This window comes from Solea senegalensis, linkage group LG3, assembly GCF_019176455.1.
Source record: "Solea senegalensis isolate Sse05_10M linkage group LG3, IFAPA_SoseM_1, whole genome shotgun sequence".
NCBI lineage: Eukaryota > Metazoa > Chordata > Actinopteri > Pleuronectiformes > Soleidae > Solea > Solea senegalensis.
The window spans coordinates 10,676,324-10,702,978 of NC_058023.1; the positions used below are offsets into that span (position 1 = coordinate 10,676,324).

At 41.7% G+C, this 26,655-nt stretch overlaps 1 protein-coding gene across 1 annotated transcript; it reads right to left on the bottom strand.

The window, feature by feature from the left end:
* On the bottom strand, positions 1–26,348 carry tesk1b (testis associated actin remodelling kinase 1b). The gene is made up of 11 exons (XM_044022204.1): positions 26,133–26,348; positions 24,230–24,924; positions 10,500–10,621; positions 10,036–10,084; positions 8,388–8,534; positions 7,271–7,353; positions 3,874–3,964; positions 2,872–2,955; positions 2,048–2,134; positions 1,649–1,745; positions 1–1,572 (listed from the first exon to the last, which is right to left on the bottom strand). The coding sequence occupies exons 2-11, from the start codon at positions 24,425–24,427 to the stop codon at positions 476–478; spliced, it is 2,055 nt and encodes a 684-aa protein (XP_043878139.1). The 5' UTR covers positions 24,428–24,924; positions 26,133–26,348; the 3' UTR covers positions 1–475.
* Between the last annotated feature and the right edge of the window lie 307 nt (positions 26,349–26,655).

A 26,655-nucleotide genomic window follows, 5' to 3' on the forward strand; every position in this document is an offset into this window, starting at 1 on the left:
TTAACATTCCTCATTTCAGTTTTATCAGTCATAAGAATCTGTACATCTGCAAATATACAGCATATACAGGATCGAACCGACTGTTTACATGCTGATCAGTTCTGGACGCAGCCAATCATCAGACGCATACGCAGGCACAGCTGTCGCCCTCAGCCCAGCAGAGGGCGACAGAAAACAACAAAGAGAAAGAAAAAGAGTCACCAGCAAAGACAGCAGCTCTACGGCCCACAGCCCTCACAGCCAGTCAAGCAAATATCCATCAGGAAACCGACGTGGACCCTCTCCATCTCTCTGCACCAGAGAAGTGTGTCAGGAAAAGAAGCGGGGTATTGCTGTGATAAAAAAAAAAGAAAAAAAAGAAAGAAAATCTGTGCAAACTTAAAGACCCACTTCACTTCCGAGGGAAGAGCTTCTGGTGCAGAGTCTCCACACGTGTCTTTACTGTGTGTTTTTGGTGCTAAAGAGGCAGAGGGGCTTATGTCTGCACCCCCGGCAAAGCCAGTCCTGGCTGCAGGCTGGAGGTCGAGGGAGCAGAGGAAGGCGGCAGAGCCTTCGGCCCCGGACTGAGAAGCCCGTGAGTCGCTGCGTGGTCCCCGTTCAGGTTCTTGTAAGGGTTCCTGCGCGGTGGAGCTCGGAGACAGATGGAGGGGAAGCGGAGGCCGGCGAGGCAGCAGCCGGGACAGGAGATGACCTCCTCCTGGTCCAGAGAGTGGCCGCTGCTGGAGCCGAAGGGGGAGGAGCCTGCGGGGTCGCCGGGAGGGGAGTGGAAGCCGTTATTGTTGGTCGTGGTGGTAGTGTTTGTGGAGGGGGTGCTCCACCCCAGAGGGTGACCGACAACCACGTTGTTGTTGTCCAAATGAGAGAGCGGAGGCAGACATGGGGGCCCGTTAGAGACCGCAGAGCCCCAGCCGTTGGACAAGGCAGTGGGGGAAGGTTGGAGGGGAGTGGAGGAGGGAGGAGGAGAGGACTTGGAGTAAGGAGAGGAGGTGCTGTCCTGTGTGTCTGGAGAACTGGTGCAGTCCATGGGCTCCTCCTCACCTCCTTTCTCCTCCTCTTGGTCCAGCAGGTCCAGTGACAGGGGAAGACCTGAATCACCAGCATGGAAAGTCCCACTCTTCGCTTCAAACTCCTTCTCTAACAGTTGGTCTTCTTCACGCTCTGAATTCACCACGCCATTCCTCTCAAACGAGGACTCCTCCTCGGCGAGAACCGTTTTGGGTGCCGAGGTGAGGTGAGGGGGTGGAGTACAAGGCAGCGAGTGGCAGCGCCGGTGCCTCCGAGTCAGGGCGACGCCGTCTGTCTCAGACGAGGAGGCGTCGTCACAGTCCGGAGGAGGCGGCAGGGTGAAGGTCAGAGAGATGACAGACTTACTGGGAGTGTCAAACAGCTTGATCTTGCCACCTTTCAGGTCCTCCCTTTGAGAGAAGGGGTTGACGCGAGTGGGAGGGGCCAGGTTAACGTAGGGGGGCGTGTCCGAGGGGTGAAGCATGTCAGATTTACTGCGGGAGATGCGAGGATCTGACGGGAGGAAGAGCAATTGACGTCGCAGAGGGCCAATCACTGGAGAGACGGCTGTAAAGAAAAAAGGTAAAAAGGTGAGATTTCAGAAACAAATGAGTTGATGTTTACGCAACGACAGAAAACTCACGTTTAACAGTTTGCTCATGTTTCTGCTTCCTCTCTGCCTGTCTCCTCTCCAGCTCTGCGGCGATGTGCGAAAAAGACGGACGAAGCTTTGAATCCATCTGTCATGAATGAGCAAGGATCGCAGGGACATCAGGGGCGTAAGACTATGATCAGCCTTAACATTTACAAACTTGTGCATTTACAGCAATACCGGAAAGACCTAATCATCTAATCATTTTGACTTGGTAAATGAATCATTTGTCTATTTGTTGTTTGGTCAATTAAAATAAAAAAAAACCACAACCCAGCATTTGAGTGGTTTGATGGCATTTAGACTCTGTTCGGCTACATTTTAAAAACAATTATGACCAAACACACGACAGTGAGAGACTAAATCACATGAATCACAGCAGTGCCTTACGTTACAGCAGGTAAAGGCCAGTTGGAGGAAGTGTGACGGACAGTCGCCCACCATCTGCTCAAAAGTCTCCTTATCCAAACCAAAGTCCTACAGATGAAGACAGACATTACACAAGGGTTTACAGTCACTTCTACATAGGTCAAAATGTACATGGCATATATGTATAATCACTTATTTATGACATAAACACCACAAGAACCATTAATATGAACACGGTGCAAACAATAATAAAAATCTCTTTGGACTAACTTAAACTGTTGTGTCATTAAATGGACACGAGGGGGCGCAATGCTCCTGTGACAACTTCATAGTTTTCAGTTAGAGGCTGCAGCACATTGTGCCACCAGGAAATAGTGCAATACATGAAGCCACGGATGTAAGTGCAAAATACTGACACCATTTCACAACAAGAAGGGTTTTTAAATGTTTATTTTTTTAAATATAAAATACACATGTTAATAGGGCTGCAACTAATGATTCTCTCGGCATTTTATTCAGTTTTAATGATTTCTTTGTCACATGGAGAAAAGAAAACAATTAAGCTGAAAAATCGAGAGCTTTTTTAAAAAAAACACTCATCAAAGTAGCTAGCGATTGATTAATCGACGATTAATCACTTATTTTGAATCTTCTGTCACTTCTTGTTCGTCCACATGTATATGTTTGATGCTGTGACGTCATAGAAGGGGAAGATATCATCCAAAACGACTTCCTTATTACATTTTTCCACATGTCAGACAGCTATAATCAGATGTTCAGTGACATGAGATGATGAGAAGGTGATGACACTGTGTGTGTGTGTGTGTGTACACGGTCGTTCATACCGCTGTGCGTGGCAGGAAGTCTGGGTCGGCCTGTATCCTCGCAATAATCTCACACAGGATGATACCGTATGCAAACACGTCCACCTGCACAGAGGGAGACGAGATGACATTCAACAGGAAGACTCGTGTCATCTTGCACCAACACCTTTCGCCGACTTACAGCTGCAGTGTTTAACTTTTGTCGCCAGGCAACATGACATCAAAACACTTCATCAACATTGTGTGAACTCATTTTGACAACGTTACAGAAATGTGTTCATTGACCGAAACTCATGAAAATAATGCTTCAACAAAACACTACACTTTTAAAAATTCAAGCTTGCCTGTTCCATCTACAAGATCCTACATGGAATTGCTCCACCCCCAAGTTCATCGTGTTATAATATAGAATAGAATAGAATAGAATAGAAATACTAGAATAGAAATAGGGGAAATTGTTTTAACACAGCAGCAAAAATATTTAACAAAATGTATAACAGTGAGAAAAAAAATAGTGCAATAATAAAAGAATGGCATAACAGATCTCAATCAAATATTAGTGGAAAAGGAACCAGAAAGGTAAACTTTCAGACATAGAACAACATTCTGCAATAAGAGAATCAACTACTGCACCTTCAATACATTTAAAACCCTTCAAGTAATTGTTAAAGATGAACACATGTCATTTTCTAACAATAGGTGTCATTTATCATGAAGTATGACAACATACACATTTGAAACGTCAATATTTCAAATTTCTATTCAGTCCAATTTCTCCCAGGTTTTTGTAACATATCCTTGTTTATCATCATATAGCTTTCAATAGAAAACATGAGAAACTTAGGCCAACACAAACTTTCTATAACTGAATTCCTCTTTGCTTTTGACATAATAACTGATTTATTAAATATTTATTGCCTGACTTCACTGGCTGCTTCGTGGGTTTATGTGACCGGCTTCCGTCACACCCAGTGTGGACTCTGAACAGCCGAGGGGTAAAAGAAGAAAACCATCAGTCACTACCTTCTCATTATACACCTCTCCTCGGAGCACCTCCGGGGCCATCCAGTAGGGGGAGCCAACGATGGCCAGGGGCTCCTGGTCCTCATCCTCACTGCAGAGAGGAGAGAAAGGAGTTAATGGAGAAGAGAGAAGTGGTGCTTAAGAACTGCTTTATTGCATTTTTGTCAGTTTTATCTTATGGCTTAATCATTTCAGTTGAAATGAGGGGGAAACTGATGACAAATCTTAAATGCTGGTCTAAAACTGTCAAAAATGTCATTTACTTTCAATTAAAATGAGCTGGTTTGACCTCTTTATGAAAAGTCAGTTATTGCATGTAGAAAAGTGATACAAAATTCAATTAAAAATACAAATTGTTCCATTTCCTACTGCTTAAATGTAAAAGGACTCTTGATTTTTTTGTACTGTATAAATATATCTTTTCATTCACTTAAAAATAAGCATTTGAAAAAGGTTTCCTTAAGGTCAAAAATTGTTATGAATGAACACATGTTGATGTGAAGAATAAATGAGTAACATTCAGTCATTAGCCATATTTCACATAAAAACATTATGAATATGTAAACACAGTCCCTCGTCTGTGTGATACAAGCAGCTCATTTCTAGTTGCATCTATCACCAATTCGTCACATGTTAATCAGTATATCTGCATCTTATTGCACAGTTTCCTGCCAATACAGCACTGGTGTGTGTGTATTTGCACTCGGTATCTTAGAAACCAGTGTTTTTCACTTATCAGTTAGATATTGTTGTGAAACTTAAACTAAATGCAAAAAAAGGAGGAAGGAACACAAACGTGCAAGGACAACATACTTGCGCTTACACGCACACGCACGCACACACACACACACGCGCACGCACACGGCAGAGACTTCCTCTCTGTGCTATTTCCATCTACTTTGGGTTATGATACTGCAAAAATTACAAGCGTGGACGGGATGGCAGAGGGAGAAATGAGACGCAGTGACGTCGACCAGTCCAGTGTAAACAGTATTTAGAGAAGTGGAGCGACAGAGTCAGCAGTGCACAAGGAAACGGAGGAATAACACAGTAGCTGCACAAAGTTTTAAAGGAAAAAACAAAACACAGTATGGCAGCATGAAGGAGAAGCCAGGAAGAGATTGTGTACAGCACAATAGGGTGACTGGAATAGTTTGACCATATTTGGAGTGCTTTTCCTAAACCTCCCTTCATCTCCTCTCCTCTCCATGCCACAAGCACAGTTGTGGGACTCCAACACAAACACATGTGTATTCAAAAAGAGTCAACACCGTCCATTCTCTCTGCTACAGGATACAACAGCGTTTGATTAAAATAAAAAGCAAACACGGCCTTGAAAACGACAGAAACACAGTTCAGCAGCTGCTCTGGAGACAGAGCGCAAACAGAGGCCCTCGGTGTTTGACAGGTGCAGGAATGCAAAAATGACAGGCGCACACAATTCAGACGGGTGGAAATCACACACCCATGTCGATAATTGCAGCTGTATATGAACATATTTCACCTCGTTGGGGTGGATGTTGAGGATGTTGTGTTTTCAACAAAGCAAAATGAGACTCCCTGAGGTTACAAGTTCTCTCCTACACGACAATGACGCATTTTTGTGTGAGTACAAAGTGTGTTTGTGCAGAAAGGGCCAGAGGAAACAGTCACAACACAAAACACAGACAGACAGACAGACAGACAGGACAGACGCAGCTGTCTCGTTTCAGCAAAAGTAGTGTGTTTACTAAATGACTGCAGAGTGAGTGACGAGGAGCTAATGGCACATCAGTGTGTGTCATTCCTTGAAGGTCAGCACAGACATCCCAATAATTCATCTGAGGCTCTACATGGTTTTTAACTCACTGACTGTTGATTTGTTAATGTCAACTTAAAGAATAAAACATGGACACCAGGGCTGTTACTGCAGTTATTGCAGTATTTCTCTCCCATCCTATCAGGATGTGAAGGATTTCGACAAACGCAGACTCTGTAGAACATGCCCATTTATTTTTGGTTGCGATGCAAATTCTGGAATCATTTCAGGAACGTTAGGATGTGCATTCATCTCTTTAACAACTTGGAACAGCACTTCATCTTTCTGCATTTTATTAGCGACTCACTGGCATTTGAAATTTGAATGAGGGCCTGGAGTAAAACAAAAAACAAAATTGGTAACAAATGTAACGTCGTCACCGAGCACTATTGTATTGTTTTCCTTCTTTGTCAAACTCGTGTTATTTCTGGTGTAGTGACGTCATGTTTCATGCACACTGAAATGTGGCGTCACAAAACCAAAAACACACCACAGAAATGACAAAAAAAAGGTTCACAGAGCGAGTGCTTCGGCCCCTTTTTCCAACATGACTTTCACTTTCAATATCTGGCAGTTATTCAACCGTTTAGGAATTACGGTAGTGAGAAGCTGACAATAAAAACGTGCGACACGCTTGCGATTGTGCTCCGCGAACGGTGGGGGAGGTCACATCCTGGACAGATCGCCAGTCAATAGTTTGTGAATTTTCCAGGAGTTACGGTAATGAGAAGTACGCATTTGGTAACAGAAAGGATAATCATCTTCTTTAGCAGGTTCACAAATTCTAGGTATATTTTACATAGTGTGAAAAGTATGGAAATACAATATCCTGTCCTGGATTTTTTTTCCTCTCACAGACATTCTGAAGACATTACTAATGAGTGCCGTTCATTTTTCATACATGGTTTATAGTAGTTAACTGCCATTACTCCTAAAGCGTCTGCATGAGGGAAATTTTGAGGTCAGGACTATTTTCTCTTCTTTACTGGAATCATTTCCCCCACTGCGTTTAAGTCAAATAAAAAGAATTTGATCATCCAACACTACGGGAGACATGGCGTCACTGGAAAACCAGCTGGAGAAAATAAAAACGCACACCTGACGACGGCTGTAACTTTTGTCATTTACGGTGAGAACTGGCCGGCGCGGAATAAAATGTGCCACATAAACGCCACGTGCATTTCAACACACAGCTGCAAACACACGGGGGAAGAGGCAGAGAGTCCGTGGTGTGTTATGGCTGTTGGTCAGATTAAATATTGACAACACCTCTGTGAGTCAAGCTGCCGTGTGTGCGACCTCCTCGGCGCTGCACAGTATTAATAATAATTGTTCCACAGAGAGGGGGATTAACCACAACATGTGCCTGTGTACTGTGGAAAAACCTGACTGAGCATTGGTAAAAGTCATGGGTTTCTGTGTAACCGTGTCTCATCGGGGGGAAAATGAGAAGCAGTGCGAGGCATTTCTTAAGCACTTTGCACAGACAGATATGGCATGAGGGATAAATGAGGCAAAGAGGAGCGGAGGAATGTGATTTATTGAGTGTGACTTATCTAATCACAGAGTGTTGATAGAAGTTTTGATGAATGGACTGACCTGTAATCTGGAATTTTCTCCGCCAGGCCAAAGTCTCCCACCACGGCCGAGCACACGCCGCCCTCCCAGCGCACCAGGCAGTTCTGCACAGGAGGTCACAGAGGTCACACGTGTCACTTTATTAACGAGTAATAACAACAGTAATGTTTAAAAAAAATATGATGGTGCAGAGATTTTCATTTGCTGTAAAGTGTTTTGTGAAAAAGCCAAGAAGTGCTGCTGGTTTCTCACATAAAAATACAGAGAAACTTTCAATTCCTGAAAAACAAATTCTACACAATGAAGGGATTATTTCACAATCTCAAGAACCTAAGCAGCCATATGACCACAGTTACAACTCAAATCTAATTTGCAAGTAGAAAGCACTTTCCACCATGTCAACACTTCCTTTGTAGATTTCCTGCTTGATCTGAAAGCAAGCGTTTGTTTTTTCTTAAGTCTAAATTTTGAGTCTGTTTTTCTAACTTGTGTTGCTGCTTCCTCTTTATATGGACAAACTGGTGTCGGAGGCTTATGCAATTCATGCAAGATGGAGAGTGTCCAGGTTCAACATCAGGCAAACAGCCAGAATTTACACTAACCAGCCAGTTTATTAGGTACACCAGTCATTTCTGAGCCAAAAATGATAAAGCATGTAATCTGTAATTGCCTTGACCATAAATATTTACAGCGACACACAATGTTTAACTGCAGATATCTAGTCAGGCGATCACACTGCAGCAACTAAATGCATTTAGGGATGTAGATTTGATCAAGACGAGCTGCTGCTAAACCAGAAAGGTGATTGAAGTGACTTTGAACACGGCACAGATGTAGATTTGAGTATTTCAGAAACCGCTGATCAATTGAGATTTGAGAGTGTCCAGCAATTTGTTGAATCCATGCCATGAAGAATTGAGGCAGCTCTGAGAGTAAAAAGTCAATCAAGGTGTACCTAATAAAAAAAAGTGGCCACTGAGTATAAGATTCCAAATTCTACAAACTCTTGTAACCTTTGTCAGTTTGTCTTTGAGCATCACGCGTGTACAGCACAGTGTGGACGTACATGTATATCAGTCTCTACAGACCATCAGTCTGCCCTGATGTTCACTCGTACGTGTGTGTGTTGTGTCGTCACCTTGGAGGTGAGGTCCCTGTGGAAGATGCCCTTGCTGTGTAGATACTGCAGCCCGCGGGCGATGTCCAGAGCCAGGCTGATCCTCACGCTCCACGACAGGTAAATGTTGCTGCCCAACAGCTGCTCCAGGTTGCCACCGTTGATGTACTGGATCATCGGAACACACGGCAACACAGGAGACTCGTTAGTAACGAACAGTGTGTGAAATCTGAACGGTTAAAACTCTCATGACAACAGCTTCATAAGAGCCTGTCATCACTGTGTCATTAAAATACACACACACGTACAGATCCATATAACATCTACACAGAGTAATCTATAAGATAATTGTAGATCAGTCTTTTCATTCTTCCTGCCCACCACAATGACATTAAGACATGTCAGGTTCTGTGTTGATTATTAAATAAAATCAACTAGTAATCCGTTTCATCAGTGTTATTAACAAACTCTCTAATGTGAATAACTTCTGACTCTTTGCCCTACATAACAAAATCATTAAAAGATATAATTATATTCATTATTTCGGGCAACAGCGATCAACATTTTATGGACCAAATCACTAATATTTGACAGATGAATCGTTATTTGTGAGGGGAAACATGACTGTTCGATTTCAGCCATATACTGCAGCAGTGAAAACAAGTCTGCAATAATTGTGGTGTCAAAGACACCTGGACCTTACAAAGTTTGCATAAACAAACATTCTGTAGCCGTTTCATGAATCAGTTTCTTATTTCTTATTCTGAAACACTTAACTACCCTATTTTTTAATGAAGTAGAGAATTACATTAAACAACAATTTACCAACCAAAAAAAACCCCACATGATAATGTTCCGCTTTTCTTTATTGTGTAAATTCATGTTTTGGAAGGTGAGTAAAAAAAAACCCATTTAGTAGTAAACTTGTGACCACAGTGACCACAGAAGCGCAGAAATGATGTGTGATGAAGTCACCAGGACCATTGATTTTTCCGACATTGGCAAATTAACACTTACATGAAGATTTCTTTGTAAAACAAAAACCTGCTGACCTTTGGGATCAGCAAAAAATCTTTACAAGTACAATCAGTGCAGGTGTCAGAGCACCTAATCCCCCTCTTAACTACTGATCTTTTTCCCATTTCACTGTTGAGCTGCTCAGCTACCATGGCAACACCAGGTCAAAGCATCATATGTAAGAATGAAACAGGTGAAGGGTCGTGAACCGATTGAACCCTCGTCAGCACAGCCGAGACATGATCAGAAGAAAAATATACTTTAAAAGCTTAAACCTTATAATTACCTTACGATTAGTAGCCAATTCTGTGACGTCATAATATTGACAATAAAAATAAGAATATACATGTTCAAAATATTTTGGAAGAGCTGGTGTTCTGCAAGGCTGTATAACAATGTCATTCATTCAGAGCATAATATCTAAACCAACTCAATTTAGAACAGATTCAGTCTTAAAATTCCTGTTTCTTTAAATAATAATAAAAATAATCAACTCCATAAAAGGGTTTCAGGAGATTTAGCTCAACACAAACACATCTTTAAAAGAGTCATCGCAAACAAAATGGCAGAGTATCTTATATAAAACTTAAATAAAACCCCACACATGAATCCTCCACCACTCGGTGTAAAAATAATGTCATTCGTGTCTTACCTCTGTGAGAGCGTGGAGCTGCCCCTCATGGACACACACTCCTATAAACCTGGTGTTCAAACGACAAACACAAAACTTTATCAAGTCACAAAAACAGACAAAACAGATTCATCACAGTAATGTGAAATAAACGTTCAGAATCAAACAGACAAAGGGAAGCAACCACACCAGGACGATAACCTAAAAGTGAGTACAATAGCTCGATATTCTAATAAAAAAAAAACCCAACAACTTAAAATTAGGATTTTAAGAGGTTTATGACAAGTAGGAATGTAGTTAATCAGCATTCCATTCCAGGTCATCTGGGAGGCATGCAGGTTTTTAAATCGGCTTTGGAGGGAATGCAAGACCTGGTCACCAAACATGTTCAAGATGTTATGTAGGGATGGAAACGCTAATAGAAGGAAGTGACAGGAAGTTGGCCAAAAAAAAGATGATCACTGACAGCAGTGAGTTTCAGTTACCTGAGTATGTTGGGGTGGGACATTCTGTTCATGAGCTGGACCTCCCTGAGCATGTTGGCTCTGTTACTGGCCAGGATGTTCATCTTCAGGGCCATGACCTGACCTGACACACGATGCTGCACCTAAAAAACAACAACAAAAAACAAAAAAAACACACCACATGAATGAGTTATTTTAAATCAGCTGAAATGGTGAAGTGAAGAGATTTCAAAACTGCAAGTTCAACATTATTGGTGTAGAAATCAGAAAGTTGCGGAACTTGTGCAACTTGGCAGTCGAAAAACAATTTTCCAAAACAAAACACTTGCTTAAACTCAGGTCAAAAGTAGGACAAGCATCAGCTCTCTCCAAACAAAGCTGACGACAGACCAGGCCTGCAGCTTGGTGTTTCTAATGATAATTAATTATTCATAAAAACAAAACAGCACGAAACTTCCACCACACAGCATTGACAATATTAGTGCTCAGGTATGTTTGGACACTTAAAGCATTAGTGTGCATCAGACCATCAGAGTTTCATTCAGTTGTTGTAGTTGCTCCTCTGCAACAACCTGCTTTAGTGTCGGCTTGGTATAGTAACCATGGAAACATGCCACACTTCCTTTCTGGCAGGTTAGTACGAATTTGCTTGGAAAGACTTCCACAAGAAGCAGACACGTCCCGTGGTTCTTGTGGCACATGTGAGACACAACGGGAACACATAGGTGCAACAAGACCTGGTGTCAGCCATCTCCAGAATCAATTCACACAGGCCTCCATTGCACCAGGCTTAGCCCGGAGCGGTAGGATTAATCCAAAGACAACAGACAGCAGTTGTAATGATGAACTGTGTCAAAGCAAGCTCATGGTGGCTACTCATCAGTCAGGTCTGTGCAGATCAGCTCAATGTGAAAGTCCAACAGGGGAACAGTAATCACAAATAAGGTTAATTCTCAAGAGATGCCGGAAAAGCCTAGTTTGGGCCTTTTTCCTCACCATTACTAGTTGCAATTGTGTGTCCAAGTATGGCCGGGTACATGTTGTACTGGTTAGTATCTATCCAGCAGTTGTGCATCTGTTCAGAGTCCGTCACATCAGCTTCCCGACAGCCTGCAGTACAGAAGCTTGCCAGTTTTCCTGCTAATACTCGAGCCTTCGCTGCACGAGGCTTCTTTCCATCTGTGCAATCAGTCAATTTGTTTGGATCAAATTCTTATGTTACCTCTGTCCAAAGGAAACACTCAGCTCCTGCTCCTGCTAGAAAAGTGTCTTCACCCCACAGTCCAAGCATTCTAATTTTTCACCTGCTTGGAACGAAAAACCTGAAAACCACAGCCAGGCAGTTTCCTGTGAACGAAGGATATGTTCAACGAAGCTACAAGCCCACTCCGTACATGGTCTCAGATGTTGTGCGTTATTCTCAAGTACCCGATACAAGCAAACGCTCCTGTTGAGTTTTCACCAAATCATCTGGAAATGCCAACAAGCTAGAGGTTTAACTACAAACCCAGTTACACCTCTGAACAGAACCATCAGGTGTCAAAGAACCAGCAAGAGCTGCAACTAACGATTATTTTCCTAATTGATTAATCGTTTGGTCCATAAAATGTGAGAAAATGTTGATCAGTGTTTTTCAAACCTGGAAATTTTAATCTGAAATGTCTTGTTTTTGTACACAAACCAAAATGATTCAGTTTTCTTTTTTGTTATGTAGAGCAAAGAAACCTAAATAATCACATTTAAGAAGTTTTGTTTTGACTGTTTCAGCTCTGGAACCAGCAGAACAAAAGGTCCAGGAACAGAAGCACACACCTGAGATTTGTGGTTCAAATGAATGATTAAATACTGAGGGGGGGGAGATATTAATGTTGGTGAACGCAGAGTCTTAGATAAGCAGTGCAAAGCGGTGAGTGTAGGGAGAGATGAAAAGAGAATATTCCATATTGCTTAGAATTGAATTGGATGAAACTGTTCAAAGCTTATTAATGTAAATATTTAATCAGCCAGTCACACTGCAGCACTGCATTTAGACATGGTGAATTCAAACAAAGCATTAGAATGATGAAGAAAGGCGATTTAAGTGACTTTAACCGTGGCATGGCTGTTGATCCGAGTATTTTCGGAAACTGCTGATCAGACACAACTATCTCTAGTGTTTACAGAGAATGGTCCAAAAGAGACAAAATATTTAATGAGCAGCAGCTCCTTGAAAGAAAATGCCTCGTTGGTGCTGGAGGTCAGAATAACATGGCTCAGAGCAGAGGAGTAGTTTGAAATGATAGAAAGGCAACAGTAACTCAAATGACCACTTGTTGCTACCCCAGGAATGCTGAACATCTCTGAACACAGATGGACTACAGCAGCACAAAACCACACCACAGTTACTTTAATGTGTCCTGTGTACCTACTCTGGTTACCGAGCATATTCTCCATATGATTAAGAATTTGACTTGACCAATTTAACCAGCTCTAAATAGGAACAAAACCCCCCCCAAAAAAACATGTTTACTTAGATCTATTTTTAGTATAGCTCTTCTTAAAATACGTCAGTTGAGTAATAGCAGGTTGCCAACTAGTGGTTGTGGTTTTGCGATGACGCCGTGTGCATTTTGGATCAGGAATCAGACTTTTTACTGCCTGACTCCAAACCAGATTTCCTTTGAGCTATTAATAAAGTGTGACGGGCAGTGGAGGGGTTTCAGGTTGTAACTTCGTTAATGACATGAGAGTGAAATCAAAGACATGGGGAGCCCGAGGTCTGAAGTCACGAGTGTGCTGCTGAAGTTGGTGCGACACACGTCTGGTGGATCACAGTGGTGATGGTAGTGAAGGGGGGATCAAAGGCTATGAGAGACCAGACTAGACTGCAGCAAGTAATGCTGTTAACTCAGCATCAGGCTTCCTCTTCTTAACAGCCAGTCAATGAGAGTAAATCCTTTCTCCAGAGACACCTGAGGATAGAAGAAGCATTAGGCCAAGTGCCGTGCACATGCATGGATGCACACATGTCCATCACACATAGCTATTTTCTCAGGACACTGCATTGACTTCCACTCATTTGGAGCCTGAACAAAGCGTTACCCTAACCTAACTTAGCCTAACAAGTGGTTATTTGAGTTTGTGAAATACTCAGAACTCATTTAAATCCCTTTTCGCTTGTTCCGGTGCTCGGTCTGAACTTTAGCAGCTCGTTTTACAGCGTCTACGTGTCTAAATGCAACAAGCTGATTACATATTTGCATTAAGCAGTTGAACTGGTATACCTAATAAAGTGGTTTTCAGCACAGATACACACTACCCAAGTCAAAATCAACTAGCAACACAAGATGGAAAAAGAGACTAGATTTCCTGCTTGACCGCAGTGCAAGCACTTCATTTAGTTTCCTCAATTTTTATCTATAAAGTAAATGTTAATGTGCTTTTTACCTCATCAGATTTGAGTTGTAGCTGCGGTCATATGGCTGTTGGACCATATATACACACACACACTCACAGCACTTGGAGGACGAGGTGGACAGATGAAGCCCTGCAGGCCATTAGGAAGTCTCAGTATACAGTACACACACACACACACACACACCCTCCTCCTCCTTCCATTAACACTGATTTATTTGGCAAACACCACTGAAGAGAGTGTGCATGTTTGGGGATTTACGTCACACCTTATTTCTGAGCACATCTGCCGTCTACATGGTCATTTTCCTGACACATAAACACACTCAATAAATTCACATGACATTGGAGAAAAAAAATAAAGTTTTTAAAATACATGTAGACATGTTTGTCCAACTGAAATTGTACTAAACAAATTGAGTCAAGCGACTACTACTCCCACCATCATCACTGGGCCTGGGTGCTCAGCACATGTGATGCAGTTCCCCGCTCCCTGCCTTATGCCCGGAAATTATATTAAAAGCCAGTACACAGAAGAATAAGACAGCAGGCCTGTAAATGTTTTTAAACTGACAAGGAGACTGATTTTATGCTCCCTCAGCTTAAACAAATAATACTAAAATACCAAAAAGCTGAAAGAGGGCATTTCGCCTACTAGTGGAGGACACAATTCATTCAATAAATTGACTCCGCACTAGTGATTGCATACTGGGACGAGGACGGTCATCCAACTGAACGACGTAGCTGAGCTCCAACCGTAGCTTAACTTAATTGAGCATGGAAACGTATTGACTGAGGCAGGTTACAGTGCAAATGTGAGCCAACTGCTAATGATCTCATCTGAACTTACTTTACACCCACACCCTTTAATGCCGACCACTTGCCACTGGAATGATAATGTTCACACCTACAAAAAGAAATCACCACAACAGTTTGGAGCAATCACACGCAGACACAAAGCAAACACATATTATACCAATGACAGACATATGCATGCATGCACATTCTTAGACACTCCCTAAAGCCCTCTTTCAAACACACTTCATACACGCCTCATAAAGAGCTGCTGTCAGCAGAGGAAAAAGGTCACGGGCATCCCTCATCCTTGCCATCTTGCTCGATGCAGCCGTGTCTGTCATTAGCCAGCGGCCCAATGAGGCGACTGATGCAGAGAAACAAGACAACCTGTCAGCAGCAGCAGTTGGAAGATGCACAAAAGGGCAGAAGAGACATGTCCGCTCTGAAGTTAAAGTCTGGGTTAGTAAGTCTTTAGATAGAATATATGAAGACCAGGTGGACATTTTTGTATTACAATCACTAATATTTTTTTGGGGAGAATATCTTTAATAAAAAGTCAGAAATGTTCCCATTTGTCATTGTCCAAAACTAACTTCTCTCACAATGATAACCTAAATGTTGTGTTAAACCCCTTGTGCCAATGACAGGAGCTTTACTGAAGAAATACATCAAAATAAAAAAAATGCTGTACCAAGAATGAACATGTGCTAAAAGCTACTAGGGCAGCAACGATTGATCTACTTATTAATAACCAGCTATTTTGATAAATCGATTAAATCAGTTCAAGTGTTTTTATTTCAAACCAAGTTCAAAAGACTTGATGTTCTGGTTTCTCTGGTTCATATTTTTCAAAACAATAATTAACACCAAATTCGGAACCAGTTGGAACAATTGCAGTTAGTTGCAGCCTGACTAAAAGCAAAAACATAAGAAGGTCAATCTAAAGGTCATTTGCTTAATTGTAACTTGAAATAAGAGTATCTGTAACTAACTTTTCAGGAGTCCACATAATTTCACCCAGTTGCAAAGAGAGAAAACACTCAGCAGGACAAGTTACATGCTGCAGCAGCAGCAGCAGCAGCAGCAGCAGCAGCGCAGAACTGGAGTGTGACCACACAACTAACTACACACACACACACCAACACAGAGCAGAATGACTTTGCCTCAGGACACTGGGTCAACTCTACAGGCCTCCTTTCCTCTCATGGATGTCATGGTTACTTCACAAGTTCCCACCAGCAGGAGCTATTGTTATCATTTCACCAGCTGAACGCACACTTCCATAAACCTTAACCAACTTTTAAATGAAACCACACAGTGGTCTATTTCAAGGACAAATCCATCACAGCGCCACATGACAGTACTTGAGACCAGAATCTACACCTCAAAAAACACATCTCCATCTTTAAATATACAACTTTTAGCATTTGAAACCAAGCTTTGCATTTACAATAATGAGCATTTTCTCTAGAAAATCCAAGACCAGTGTCACACTGGAGCTTCATGGAGTGCGAGGAGTCCCGGAGGACGTGAAAAACTCCAGTCACTCTGTAAATGTGTTAAAGAGTCGAGAAAATTACAACGCCTACAAAACAACTCAGGGCTTCAGTGATGGCCTGAGGCTCTGCTACTCAATTAAAGCGTGTGTGAGTGTCAGAGTGAGAACAGGCGAGTAAGACGAGGCCCCTCTGTGCAGTCGTGCTGTTGATCATGTTTCCCCTCCACTTCATGCATGTTTAAAATCACCAGCGAGCTGTTCCGTTAGCCACAGCTCTGGTTTTAAAATGGTGAAAAGCGAGGAGCGAGACGTGGATTAGCAGTTGGGTTCACTACAGCGCTCGTCATCCGGAGAAAACAGTTGCACACTGTGGCTGCTGATGCTTCACTTATTCTACTGACCTTATTAAGCAGATTGGCCATAAACCTTAACATGACCAATTCGCGTTAAACCGATTCTTGCTCAGCGCCATAAAATTTTATCCGTCCACCATTACTGTAATTCACAGCAGACATGACTGAACTTTTAATACCACAGTGTAATGCTGTCACTTTTTCCAAAAATACAGTTTGGACGAATTTATGACGATCTGTAATTGGCTCGAATGAATTCAAAATGACCCCCCACGTGCTGCCGTCACTGCTCCTTAAATACACATTGTTACTTTATAGAGAGTATTCATAGCATACAGTAGAGTAGGATGAACAAGAGAAGCTCCAATAGATTTTAACAACAAAGTAATGAGGTTACATGAGGAGGTAGAGACTGGAGAAGTGCAGGATTCTTCCCTGCGATGTTGAGGCATCTGAATGGTACATTGGGTTGGGGCATTAAAAGAATCATAAAGCACTTAGTGTACTTCCAGAGTACATAATGACGCATGAAGAACCTCAAAGTGGATTTCAAAGCATAGTAACCTCTGAAATCCAATAGAAATACTGGAAAAACAGCTCCTTTCCATCAGGAGGTTGTATTTTGTAAGCAACATGAACGTTAAAAGTCCCAAATAACATGGATTTTGATGTCATGTGACTTTAATGTAGACTTAAAGGTTGCGAGATTATGAAAAAATTATATGAAGTTATGTAGTCCTGTAGCTGGGTTTCTTCAATCTTTGAATAATTATACACATCGTCTTGTACCTTTTTAAAGTTTCCTTATCATTTTTCCCCATGTGATATTAAATGTTTCCATTGAGGACAAAATATTCAAATATTCAATATAATGCATTAAGTATTCAAGTGCAGAGCAATGAGGACAAACTTCCTGGAGAGTGGTGCTGCTGTCACTTTCAACACAGTGAGCATCACAGATTAAATTCTATGGAGATTGGAGGCAGAAAGTTCCACTTGTACTTCTGATCACAATAGAGATAAGCAGTTGAACTTACTTAAAATAAAAAAAAACACTAGGGGACTATGGTAAAAGCTGCTTCACCCAAAACATCTGACAGTTTTTGTGACACTGACTAGACACACATGCAAACACACTGAGCCATTTGTTTACCTTATAACAAGGGAGTGGCTTTCCTTGTGGCCTGGCTGAGGACTACCACATTGACAACATGTGGTCATGAGGAAACACACATTGTGCTCTGGTATAAACATAAGCGCAGTGTGGAGAGACAGATTTTCTAAAAACACTGATAAGTATGAGGGAAGAAGAGGAGGAGGAAGGATATGAAAACAGATTATTGTGCAACTCTTGCCCAACACTTCTCTATTTTGATCTCAGGTCCAGTTAAAATATTTTAAGCAATCAACATGGGGGTTCAAGTGAAGACAAGGACGCTTTCGTGTTGTGTTTGTATGGCAGTGCGGAACATAAACACAGCTGAATTCTTGTGCAGTGAATGACAGGGGAGCAGGTCCTGACCGGAGCAAGGAGGAATAATGACAAAGGTCCAAAGCTAAGCCAGTGATGTTCAAGTCTGCACTGGCTCACTCATACCAAAAGGAACATGTAGAGACGCACACATGACAGCCTTCTAATCCTGAATGCTGAACCTGATCACAAGCACAACAGTGGCATGTGATGATGGACTGGTTTGTGTGTGTGTGCAGCTCCTAAAACTTTCCCTCCATTGCTGCTGTTTGAACTGTGCAAAGACAAAACTCTTGCAGCAGCTTGGATATACAAAGAGCTGCTCAAACACATCTTGATGGGAGCATCCCAACATAATGATGTCCCATGCACAGCTTTAACTCAAAGGTTAGCAAGAGAAAGCATGCAAAACTCTGCCATGGCCGCTCTGTTTCCCAGTAACCACCCAAATCTAATCATTTCTTCCATGGGTCATATCCTACATCCCCAGAAAATTCCATCAAAAAAACTTCACTTTACGACTTATGTTGCTCACAAAAAGACATGGTGAAAACATAGCTGAAGAATATTTCTGTACAAATCAGCAACAATTTTATAATTGATGTGATAATGCTTATTTTCCAAGGCTGTGTCTTGACTACATTAATTCATTTGGTACAGGTACTGGTAATATGATTTGGTTAGTATAGTATAGTATGTTGAATATTCACAAGATGCACAAGAAAAGAGCAAGAACTGCATGAACGGTGATTATTGCACAGGTGAGATTTGTTTTGCCAAGAACTTACTACAAAAGGTAATCTATTATTTATCATATCATGCCTAGCACACTTTACTTACGGCACTTTTCCACTATACAGTTCCTGCACCACACAACTAGATTTTTTTTTTGAGTCTGGTGTACTGAGCGACAGCACTGCTGAAAGCCAGCATTGATGAACCAAATCACAACCCCTTGAACCATGTTTGAGTTCAGTGACTGTGCTCTAGTCAGAAAGGAAGTACTGAACTAATCTTTTTAATGAACCGACTCTAATCATTCAGTACACCGAACACAACTGCTTTGCTCGTCACTTGTTTGTGCGATAGTGACGCATATAAAACGTCACTGCAGTTTTGTGCAGCTGTGCTATGACGACCCCCACCCACGTTGAGGAGGTACTACAGTAATAGAAAAAGAAAAAAAAAATGCACAAAAAACTCAAACTGCAATTCCATCCTACCCAAACTACTTGGTGAGCAAAGAAATGGAACGAAATGTTGAAAACATTGTAATGTAAATAACGCATATTGTTTTCAGTGCACAGGCAACTCGCTGTCTAGGTAAGTTCATAATGAAAAGTTACATTTTATGTCACGTCACTGTTGTGGACAAAATAAAGAGTAGATACACAAAACAGACATACATGTGCAATTGAACCATATCAGTATTTGGCAACAGTTTTTCCTCACACACGTCATATAAACAGCATTTTAAGCTCTGCAGACTGCCGTCTGTTTTAAATCCACTCTTTATCCAATAATTTTTTCAACTCATCATCACTCTTATGTGAGCATAAACCACACACACACACACACACACACACACACACACCTTTATGACTTAACTCTAATTGAACAAATCATAGGGGTTCGATCATTTCTATCATGACTGGCATTGTAATTAGGGAAATTTACTCTGGACTATTTTTTTTATTATCAATATCACATTTTTCCTCACACTTTTTTGCAACAAGACAGATGTTTTAAAAAAAAAAGCCACAAAACCATGCCGTCAGCCAAAGATACCGACAGAATGACAACAAGTCAAAGTTGTCGAATTCTGTGATTAATGTATTTTACGTTATTTTGACAGTTTCAGTTCTTTAATCTTGCATCAGTTGGATTCAAAACAAATTTCAATAAAAGTGATTTTAGATAAAAGATTGAATACAACGCGAAATAAAAAGTACATTAATCCATTCAGAAAATGTGCACGGGGCTAGGCTATAGATGCTAGCATTTGATATTGCAGAAAAGTTGAATTGAAGCCGATTTAAAGTTGTAACAAGAAGTTAAAATGAAACGCCTTTTTTTAACTAATGTAAAAAAAATGTGGCATGCATCAGTCTGTAAAACTATGACATGAAAAAAGAAAAACCTATTGTGTATTTTAACAAGCTAACTGGTAGAAATGTATTGCATCACTGGCTAAGCTAACAGATGCCCCTTTAGATTTAGCTTAAACGCAACTGTATCTTCTCAACTCGTTGCAGACAGGAAGATGAAAGACAAATCATTCCAAAATAACTAGGTTTATGTGGCTAAAAGACCTTAACACCCAATATTGATAAACACACAACTTATGTAACATGACTTGAGGCACTAAGGCTGCCTTTGACTGGACTGAGATGCTCCGCAGGCTTTTAAAAACAATGTAGTAAGGTTTTCCAAGTATCACGTAAATTCAAATGAAAACCAAATCTGTTAAAAAAAGGGCTTGTTCTATCTTTTCTGGACAAAAATGGGTGTCTTTTATACTAGAAAATTTAATTTTAACAGCTAAAAAACATACCATTACTGCAATTGGTAAATTAACTATCTTGTGTTGAACCGACTATTTTTGAGGGGTTTTAGTACACAAAAGCAGGAGTCGTGTATAAGGCCAAAATGGGTGGTAGACACGGGGGAACTTCCCTTTGAAGAATATTAAAAAAAAAGGAAGATGAAACAGCACCTGAAGGATTCGTCTTGACATGTACGCTCCCTTCCTTTCTCCCTCTTTTTCGTCTTGTTCTTTTATATTTTTTTTTCCCTCCAGGTTGCACAATTGCACAGTGGAGAGGTGAATGTCGGCCTGCTGCGAGGCCCCATTGATCTGCCCCGAGGACTGAAGCTCAGTAACAACAGCGCGCACACACACACACACATATACGCACACAAGTACACACACTGAGGCCAGAGCCTTTGTGGCCTAGTATAGGACATCCATTTTAAAGCCTGGGGGTAAAGTATATGCATTAGAGGAAAAAAAAAGTGGAGTTGAACCTTTTCCATGGAACTTCAGCAGGAAATGGTATCACTCAGTGAGCGGTTTATGTGGTAACATTTTTGCATTAATATGGCACTATAAAAAGGGCAAGCTGATCCAAATTTAAGTGCCAATTTGACAAGGCAATAGTAAACACTATCACATTTGCATGCTCATTGGTCATTCAAAGGGCAAAGCTGAGGGGAGTGGCTTCTGAAGGCTGAGAGGCCTGAAGAGGCTTTAAAAAGAAAAAAAAAGAGAAAAAGACCTCACAAGAGGCAAGTGACAACACAATAAGTCTGAGGGTCCACTTGGTCGTGTTTTTTCAGTTGGATTTTTTTCCACATAGCAGGTTACAGCTTAATGTATGCAATGTCACAGTATTTTACAATAACTCTCAAAACCAAATGTTTCAAAGAAGATGGTATCAACCAGTGATGCCATGTTTGAACTTTGACCACACAATCCTGTCTGTTGAGTCATACCAAACATTTAGCCCATCCCACACGTCGATCAATAAAATGAATATGCATCAGCTTTTACAACTAAATCAAATTAAGGCATAAAAACTCAAAAAATATGACGGGTGCTCTAACACAATGATCCCACAGTCAGCTACAGACCCACAGATCAAACACACACTCAGCCACTTTATCTGGTACACTCTGCATGTTGAGACAAATATCTTATCAGCCTTGACACGCAGACATGAGGAAAATGACCAGACTAGTTCATGATAGAAAGGCAACAACCACTCTTTGACTCTGCAGAAGTTCATCTCCAAAAACACATCAAACCTTGAAGCAGACGGGTGTCAGCAGCAGACGACCACACAGGGTGTCACTCGTGACGCTTTAGGTGTCCTGTGTACCTAACATAGTGCCCAGTGAGTGTATGTACACAAAGTATATACTGTACAGCAGTGACTTGGCACTTGAGAGCAATTAGACTTTTTAAATCTCTTATTAACAAGGCAACTACATCCTAAGTTTAGTGCTTACTGTGTTGATGATAGAAGTGAAGAGTTACAACTTTGTTTCTGTCTAAACTCACATGTTTCTCCACTTACATGAAAACATCATCACTAACTCAGGAACTGAAAAAGAAAAACTGGATTTTGTCACAATGCTAAATAAAAGCCACTTCATGTCAAGCGCCTGCTTCGGGATCAGTTTAACATGTTGACTGTGGAGCAAATCTATCATTTTCATCTCGTTTAAGTTGATTTAAAAATATGACAAAAGCTAATTCGCCAACTTTTAGTCAGACAAAAGACATGAGACCTTGACAACAGAGCATTACCTGAGGCACAAAATATCTTATGACAAATCAGCATAACCGCAATAGATCACTTGAAACTTCCCCCATAAAAAAATACATATTTGCACATGCAGCTACACGCACAGGAACCATTGCAGCCAACCTCACTTTGCAGGTAACAAAACTTTAACATGGCACAAATCTGGAGGCGTAAAAATGGGATTCAGCTTCTTATGGGTGACACCATGACACGTTGCACTTGATAGGACATCTTTTTAAATGTTATTATTGATTACCTACACAATGAAGTGTAGCATGGTAAAGAAAATGACTTGCCTGATGCCCAAACTCTTATTTCTGTTATCAGCTTCAGGTGCCATCAGTGTTGGAAACACTAATTGCAAATTGTGGCATCATTTATAGAATTTAGGAGAGGCTAACTACAACTAAGCGATAGAGACCAAGAGAGTTTGAACAAGTAACACTGACTGTAACATTGTCACCAAGCTGTGTTGTGTTGTTGTCTAATCTCATGAACGTGTGACAGTGTTGAAAATGTTGAGCAAGTTTAACTGCAGTGTTATAAAACAAAGGCTGCTGATTTGGTCAGTGAGGCGAGTGTAGAGTTACCTACATGTGCCAGATCTACCCGTCCTGACCAGATCCACTTTCACCCCAAAACACCATGTCCTCCTTACGCTCTGAACATGTTGAGAGGATGTTTAATGGTGGCCCCAAAAATAAACTTCCACTAATAATAATAATAATAATAATAATAATAATAATCCACAACTGTGCAGCTTTTTCTCCTTGGTGTTAGTTCCTAAATGCACCGGTTGCTATAGATACTACTTGTTTCAGAGATTGTGAGCCATCATGTTGAGTCAACAGCAAGTTAGCAACTCACTGTGGACTGTCAAGTTAAATTAAGTTCACACTTTGGATAACAATCTTAAATGATAATGTGCAGACGGAAAGTTTGATTGCATGCATCCATGGAGACTTGGAACGTGTGCACAAAGCATCTCCAAACATATTTTTGTTCATTTTTAAGTTTTTTGTAAACATTTTGCACACTTTCACATCTGAAGATTGGAAGCCCCCTTAAAATGTACAACAGATGGATTCACAATGTTTCTATTGCTGGTTGGTGCGAATAACTATTCAGCCAATCACAAGGAAGCAACTCTGTAGTGTTTACAAAAGGGGAACTAAAAACAGAAAACATCAATGAGTAGTAAATGAGAAGTTTACTGAGAGAAAATGCCTCTGAGATCCCAGAGGTCATAAAGACATGGACCAGATTGGTTCAAAGTAGTGACTCAAATAACCACTGGTTATAAACAAGGTATGGCAAGGACCGTCTCTGAAAGCACAACATGTCAAACGTTGAGACAAATGAGCTACAGCAGCAAAAGACAACACTGGGCCACTTCATTAGGTACCTAAAGAAGTGGCCAGTGAATGTGAATACTGTCCAGCTCAACTGATAGAAAACACAGGATAACACATGATTAGGCTCTTTAACTCTTTGGGACTCCCTATAAATTTTGAAAGAACGGGTTCCAGCTGAAACATTGCAGAATCCCCCGGAGGGAAATCAAGTCCAGTTCAGATGGGTGGACTGGAATGATTCCAAACCGATTTGTGACTTAGCACGATAACATCATGCATCTAATCTCAAAAAGGACAGATGACTCTTGACATGAGCATTTACATTGTGTCAATGGTAATATGACATACAATTTCATATTCAAATGTCATGTACAATGTTTACACTCAATGTCTTACCAGATATATATTCTTGTTACTATTCTTTTTTCATTATCTTAATACTTTTAATATGTTAGTAATGAAACATTGGGAGGTGGTAAGGATAAGAGTGAGGGATCACATGGGGTTTTCTGCTAAGGATCTGTGTACATAACTACAGTGTGAGTAAGTGAGTCATAAATCATTCCCTCTCACCTTGAACACCTCGGAGAAGAAGCCTGCCCCAATCTTCTCACGGTTGAAGTCATCTAAGCGGGCCAGGCTGGACACGGCGCTGCGCAGAGCCCGGTACGAGGACGGTCGGATCCGGTTGGTTCCGTGGACGCTGTGCATGGGGGGCTCCGCCGCTCCCTCCTGCTCCGACTCGACCCTCATCTCCAACTCCATCTCCATCGCAGGAGGAGGAGGAGGAGGAAGAGGAGGGGGCGGGAGGAGGACGTGGGATGTGTGCGTAGTTTAAAATCCAGCCCGACTACTGTTTACATTTCCCATGTCCACTGCAAGGCCACACAGAAGGAAGCAAGAAATGAGGAGCGCTCAAAATGTCAAATGCAGCTGTGGTCAAGGACCAGTTTCGTCTGAATTCTTCTGTCAGATTCCTACACTGCTCTCTGCTCTGGAACAGGCTTCAGTGCGAGCTGCAGCTCTGCCTCCTGCACAGTCGGTGCGCAGTTTGGCTCAAGTCTGTCATGCCGAGCAGCAGTGGAGGCGGTGCCGCTTCCTTTCTCTGCTGCTGCCGTCTCTCCTTTTTCTCTCCCCGTTTCCTCTAACAGCTGTGCTCCTCCTGCGGCAGAGGGAAAGGCCTCCCAATTCCACCAATTGAATCGTGGGGTTTCCAGTGCGCACAGAGCTGCCTCACTCCTCACTGATGCTGCTGCAGCCTATTGACGCTGGAGGAGAGAGGGAGGGAGGAGGGGTTATTTCACTATTAAAATCAGAAAGCATGTGCATGCAACACCGGTCCTATCACGTTGACTGAATGAGCTGCAGCTATGAGCCAACAATGAGTTTGAGAGAGAAAAGAGATGGAGGGAGAACACAGAGTTGGGGAGAGATAACCGACTATTGGTGATTGCATTTATTAAAATGCATATTTCTAGTCCAATTACAGGATTATTTGTGGTGCATACTTAGATTATTGCGAGGTGGCAACAAGCATTAGTTCATGGACTCCATGTGTGTTTGGGTAAGTGATGAAAATGAGAGATTCTTGAATGCATCTTGAAGCTGCTCCTCTAAAGATCGACACGCTGTAGATGTCCCGGAAGATGATGATGACATTTACCAGGGTGTGAATGTATGAATCTCGTTAGAGCAACACATTAGTGCATCAATGCATGCATTAGCTTCACGAGCCTGCGTGCACTGGTCTGGAATATTCAAATGTTTGACAAATAATACCACTGAATATTCAAATGGTGCCTTCCCGAGAAATGCCCAACCCTAATATTTGACATGTCGCAGAATAATAACAGCTGTGCATGAAGAAGCAGCACTTTATAAGCCCTCACTGTTGCCGCCTGCACTTACACTTACACACACCAAAGCATCACTCTTATCTCAACCATAACCGATTAATGCCTAATCCCAACTTTAACCTAACTACAATTTAAATGTGATCACTAAACAGATCCAGCTCTTAAGAAATGAGGATCTGCTGCATTAGGATGAGGTTTTGGTTTCAGTAAGGACTACTGGTCCTGACACACACTATCAGAATAATCCCATCACTCAGTGGAACAGTGGAATAAAAATGTATCAATGGTGGCTCGGTCACACTGAGGGTCTCCACTCCAGACAGGAGCCCCCTCCTGGTGATGATGCTCAGCAGAAACCTGCATGTCGTGGATCTCCCCACAGCCTGACTGACTGCGGCTGGTAAATTATGGATGTCAAACTGAGCCGAGTTAGCGAGCTCGTCTGTCACGGGCTAAAGTCCCCTCTGTCTGTACCACGCTGATACACACACACATACACATACACAACACACACTACACATGAACACACACACGTATACCAAAGTGAAAACGCTGACGCATAACTGTGCCGAGCTCGAACACAGACGCATTAAAAAAAAAAAAAGGAGGCTCGAACTCACCTGGCCTACTCCAAAACTGCGCCGGTGTTCTCTAATGAGTGCACAGACCCGGACCAGCTGCGGTGTCACGTTACCCAAGGCTTTATTTGACTAATTAATAATGTTTGTGCGCCGCCCTCACGCACACAGGCTTCTGTGGTTTCGGTTTTCTGCTCCTGCTCGTGCTCGTGCTCCCTCGCCGTGGGTTAGGTATTGGCTGCATGAAGGAAGAGCAGCGCTGACTTTTGCTGCGCTTTAATGGAGGCGGGGAGGGAGGGAGGGAGAGAGGGGAGGGGAGGGGATGAGGGGCGTGTCCACACGTGATCACAGCAACAATGCACCTGCGGGGGACGCTAACATTACCCCACTTCTCACCTACAGTAGCTGAGCTTAGCCTAATTTTATTGATTCTCCTCAGGCTTTTATTTTAAAATCTATTGAATATCTGATCCCAGTCAATTCAAAATGGTTTCAAATGTTCAGTATTATTATTATTATTATTATTATTATTAGTATTATTATTAATAATGTTTTTAGGGCTGGA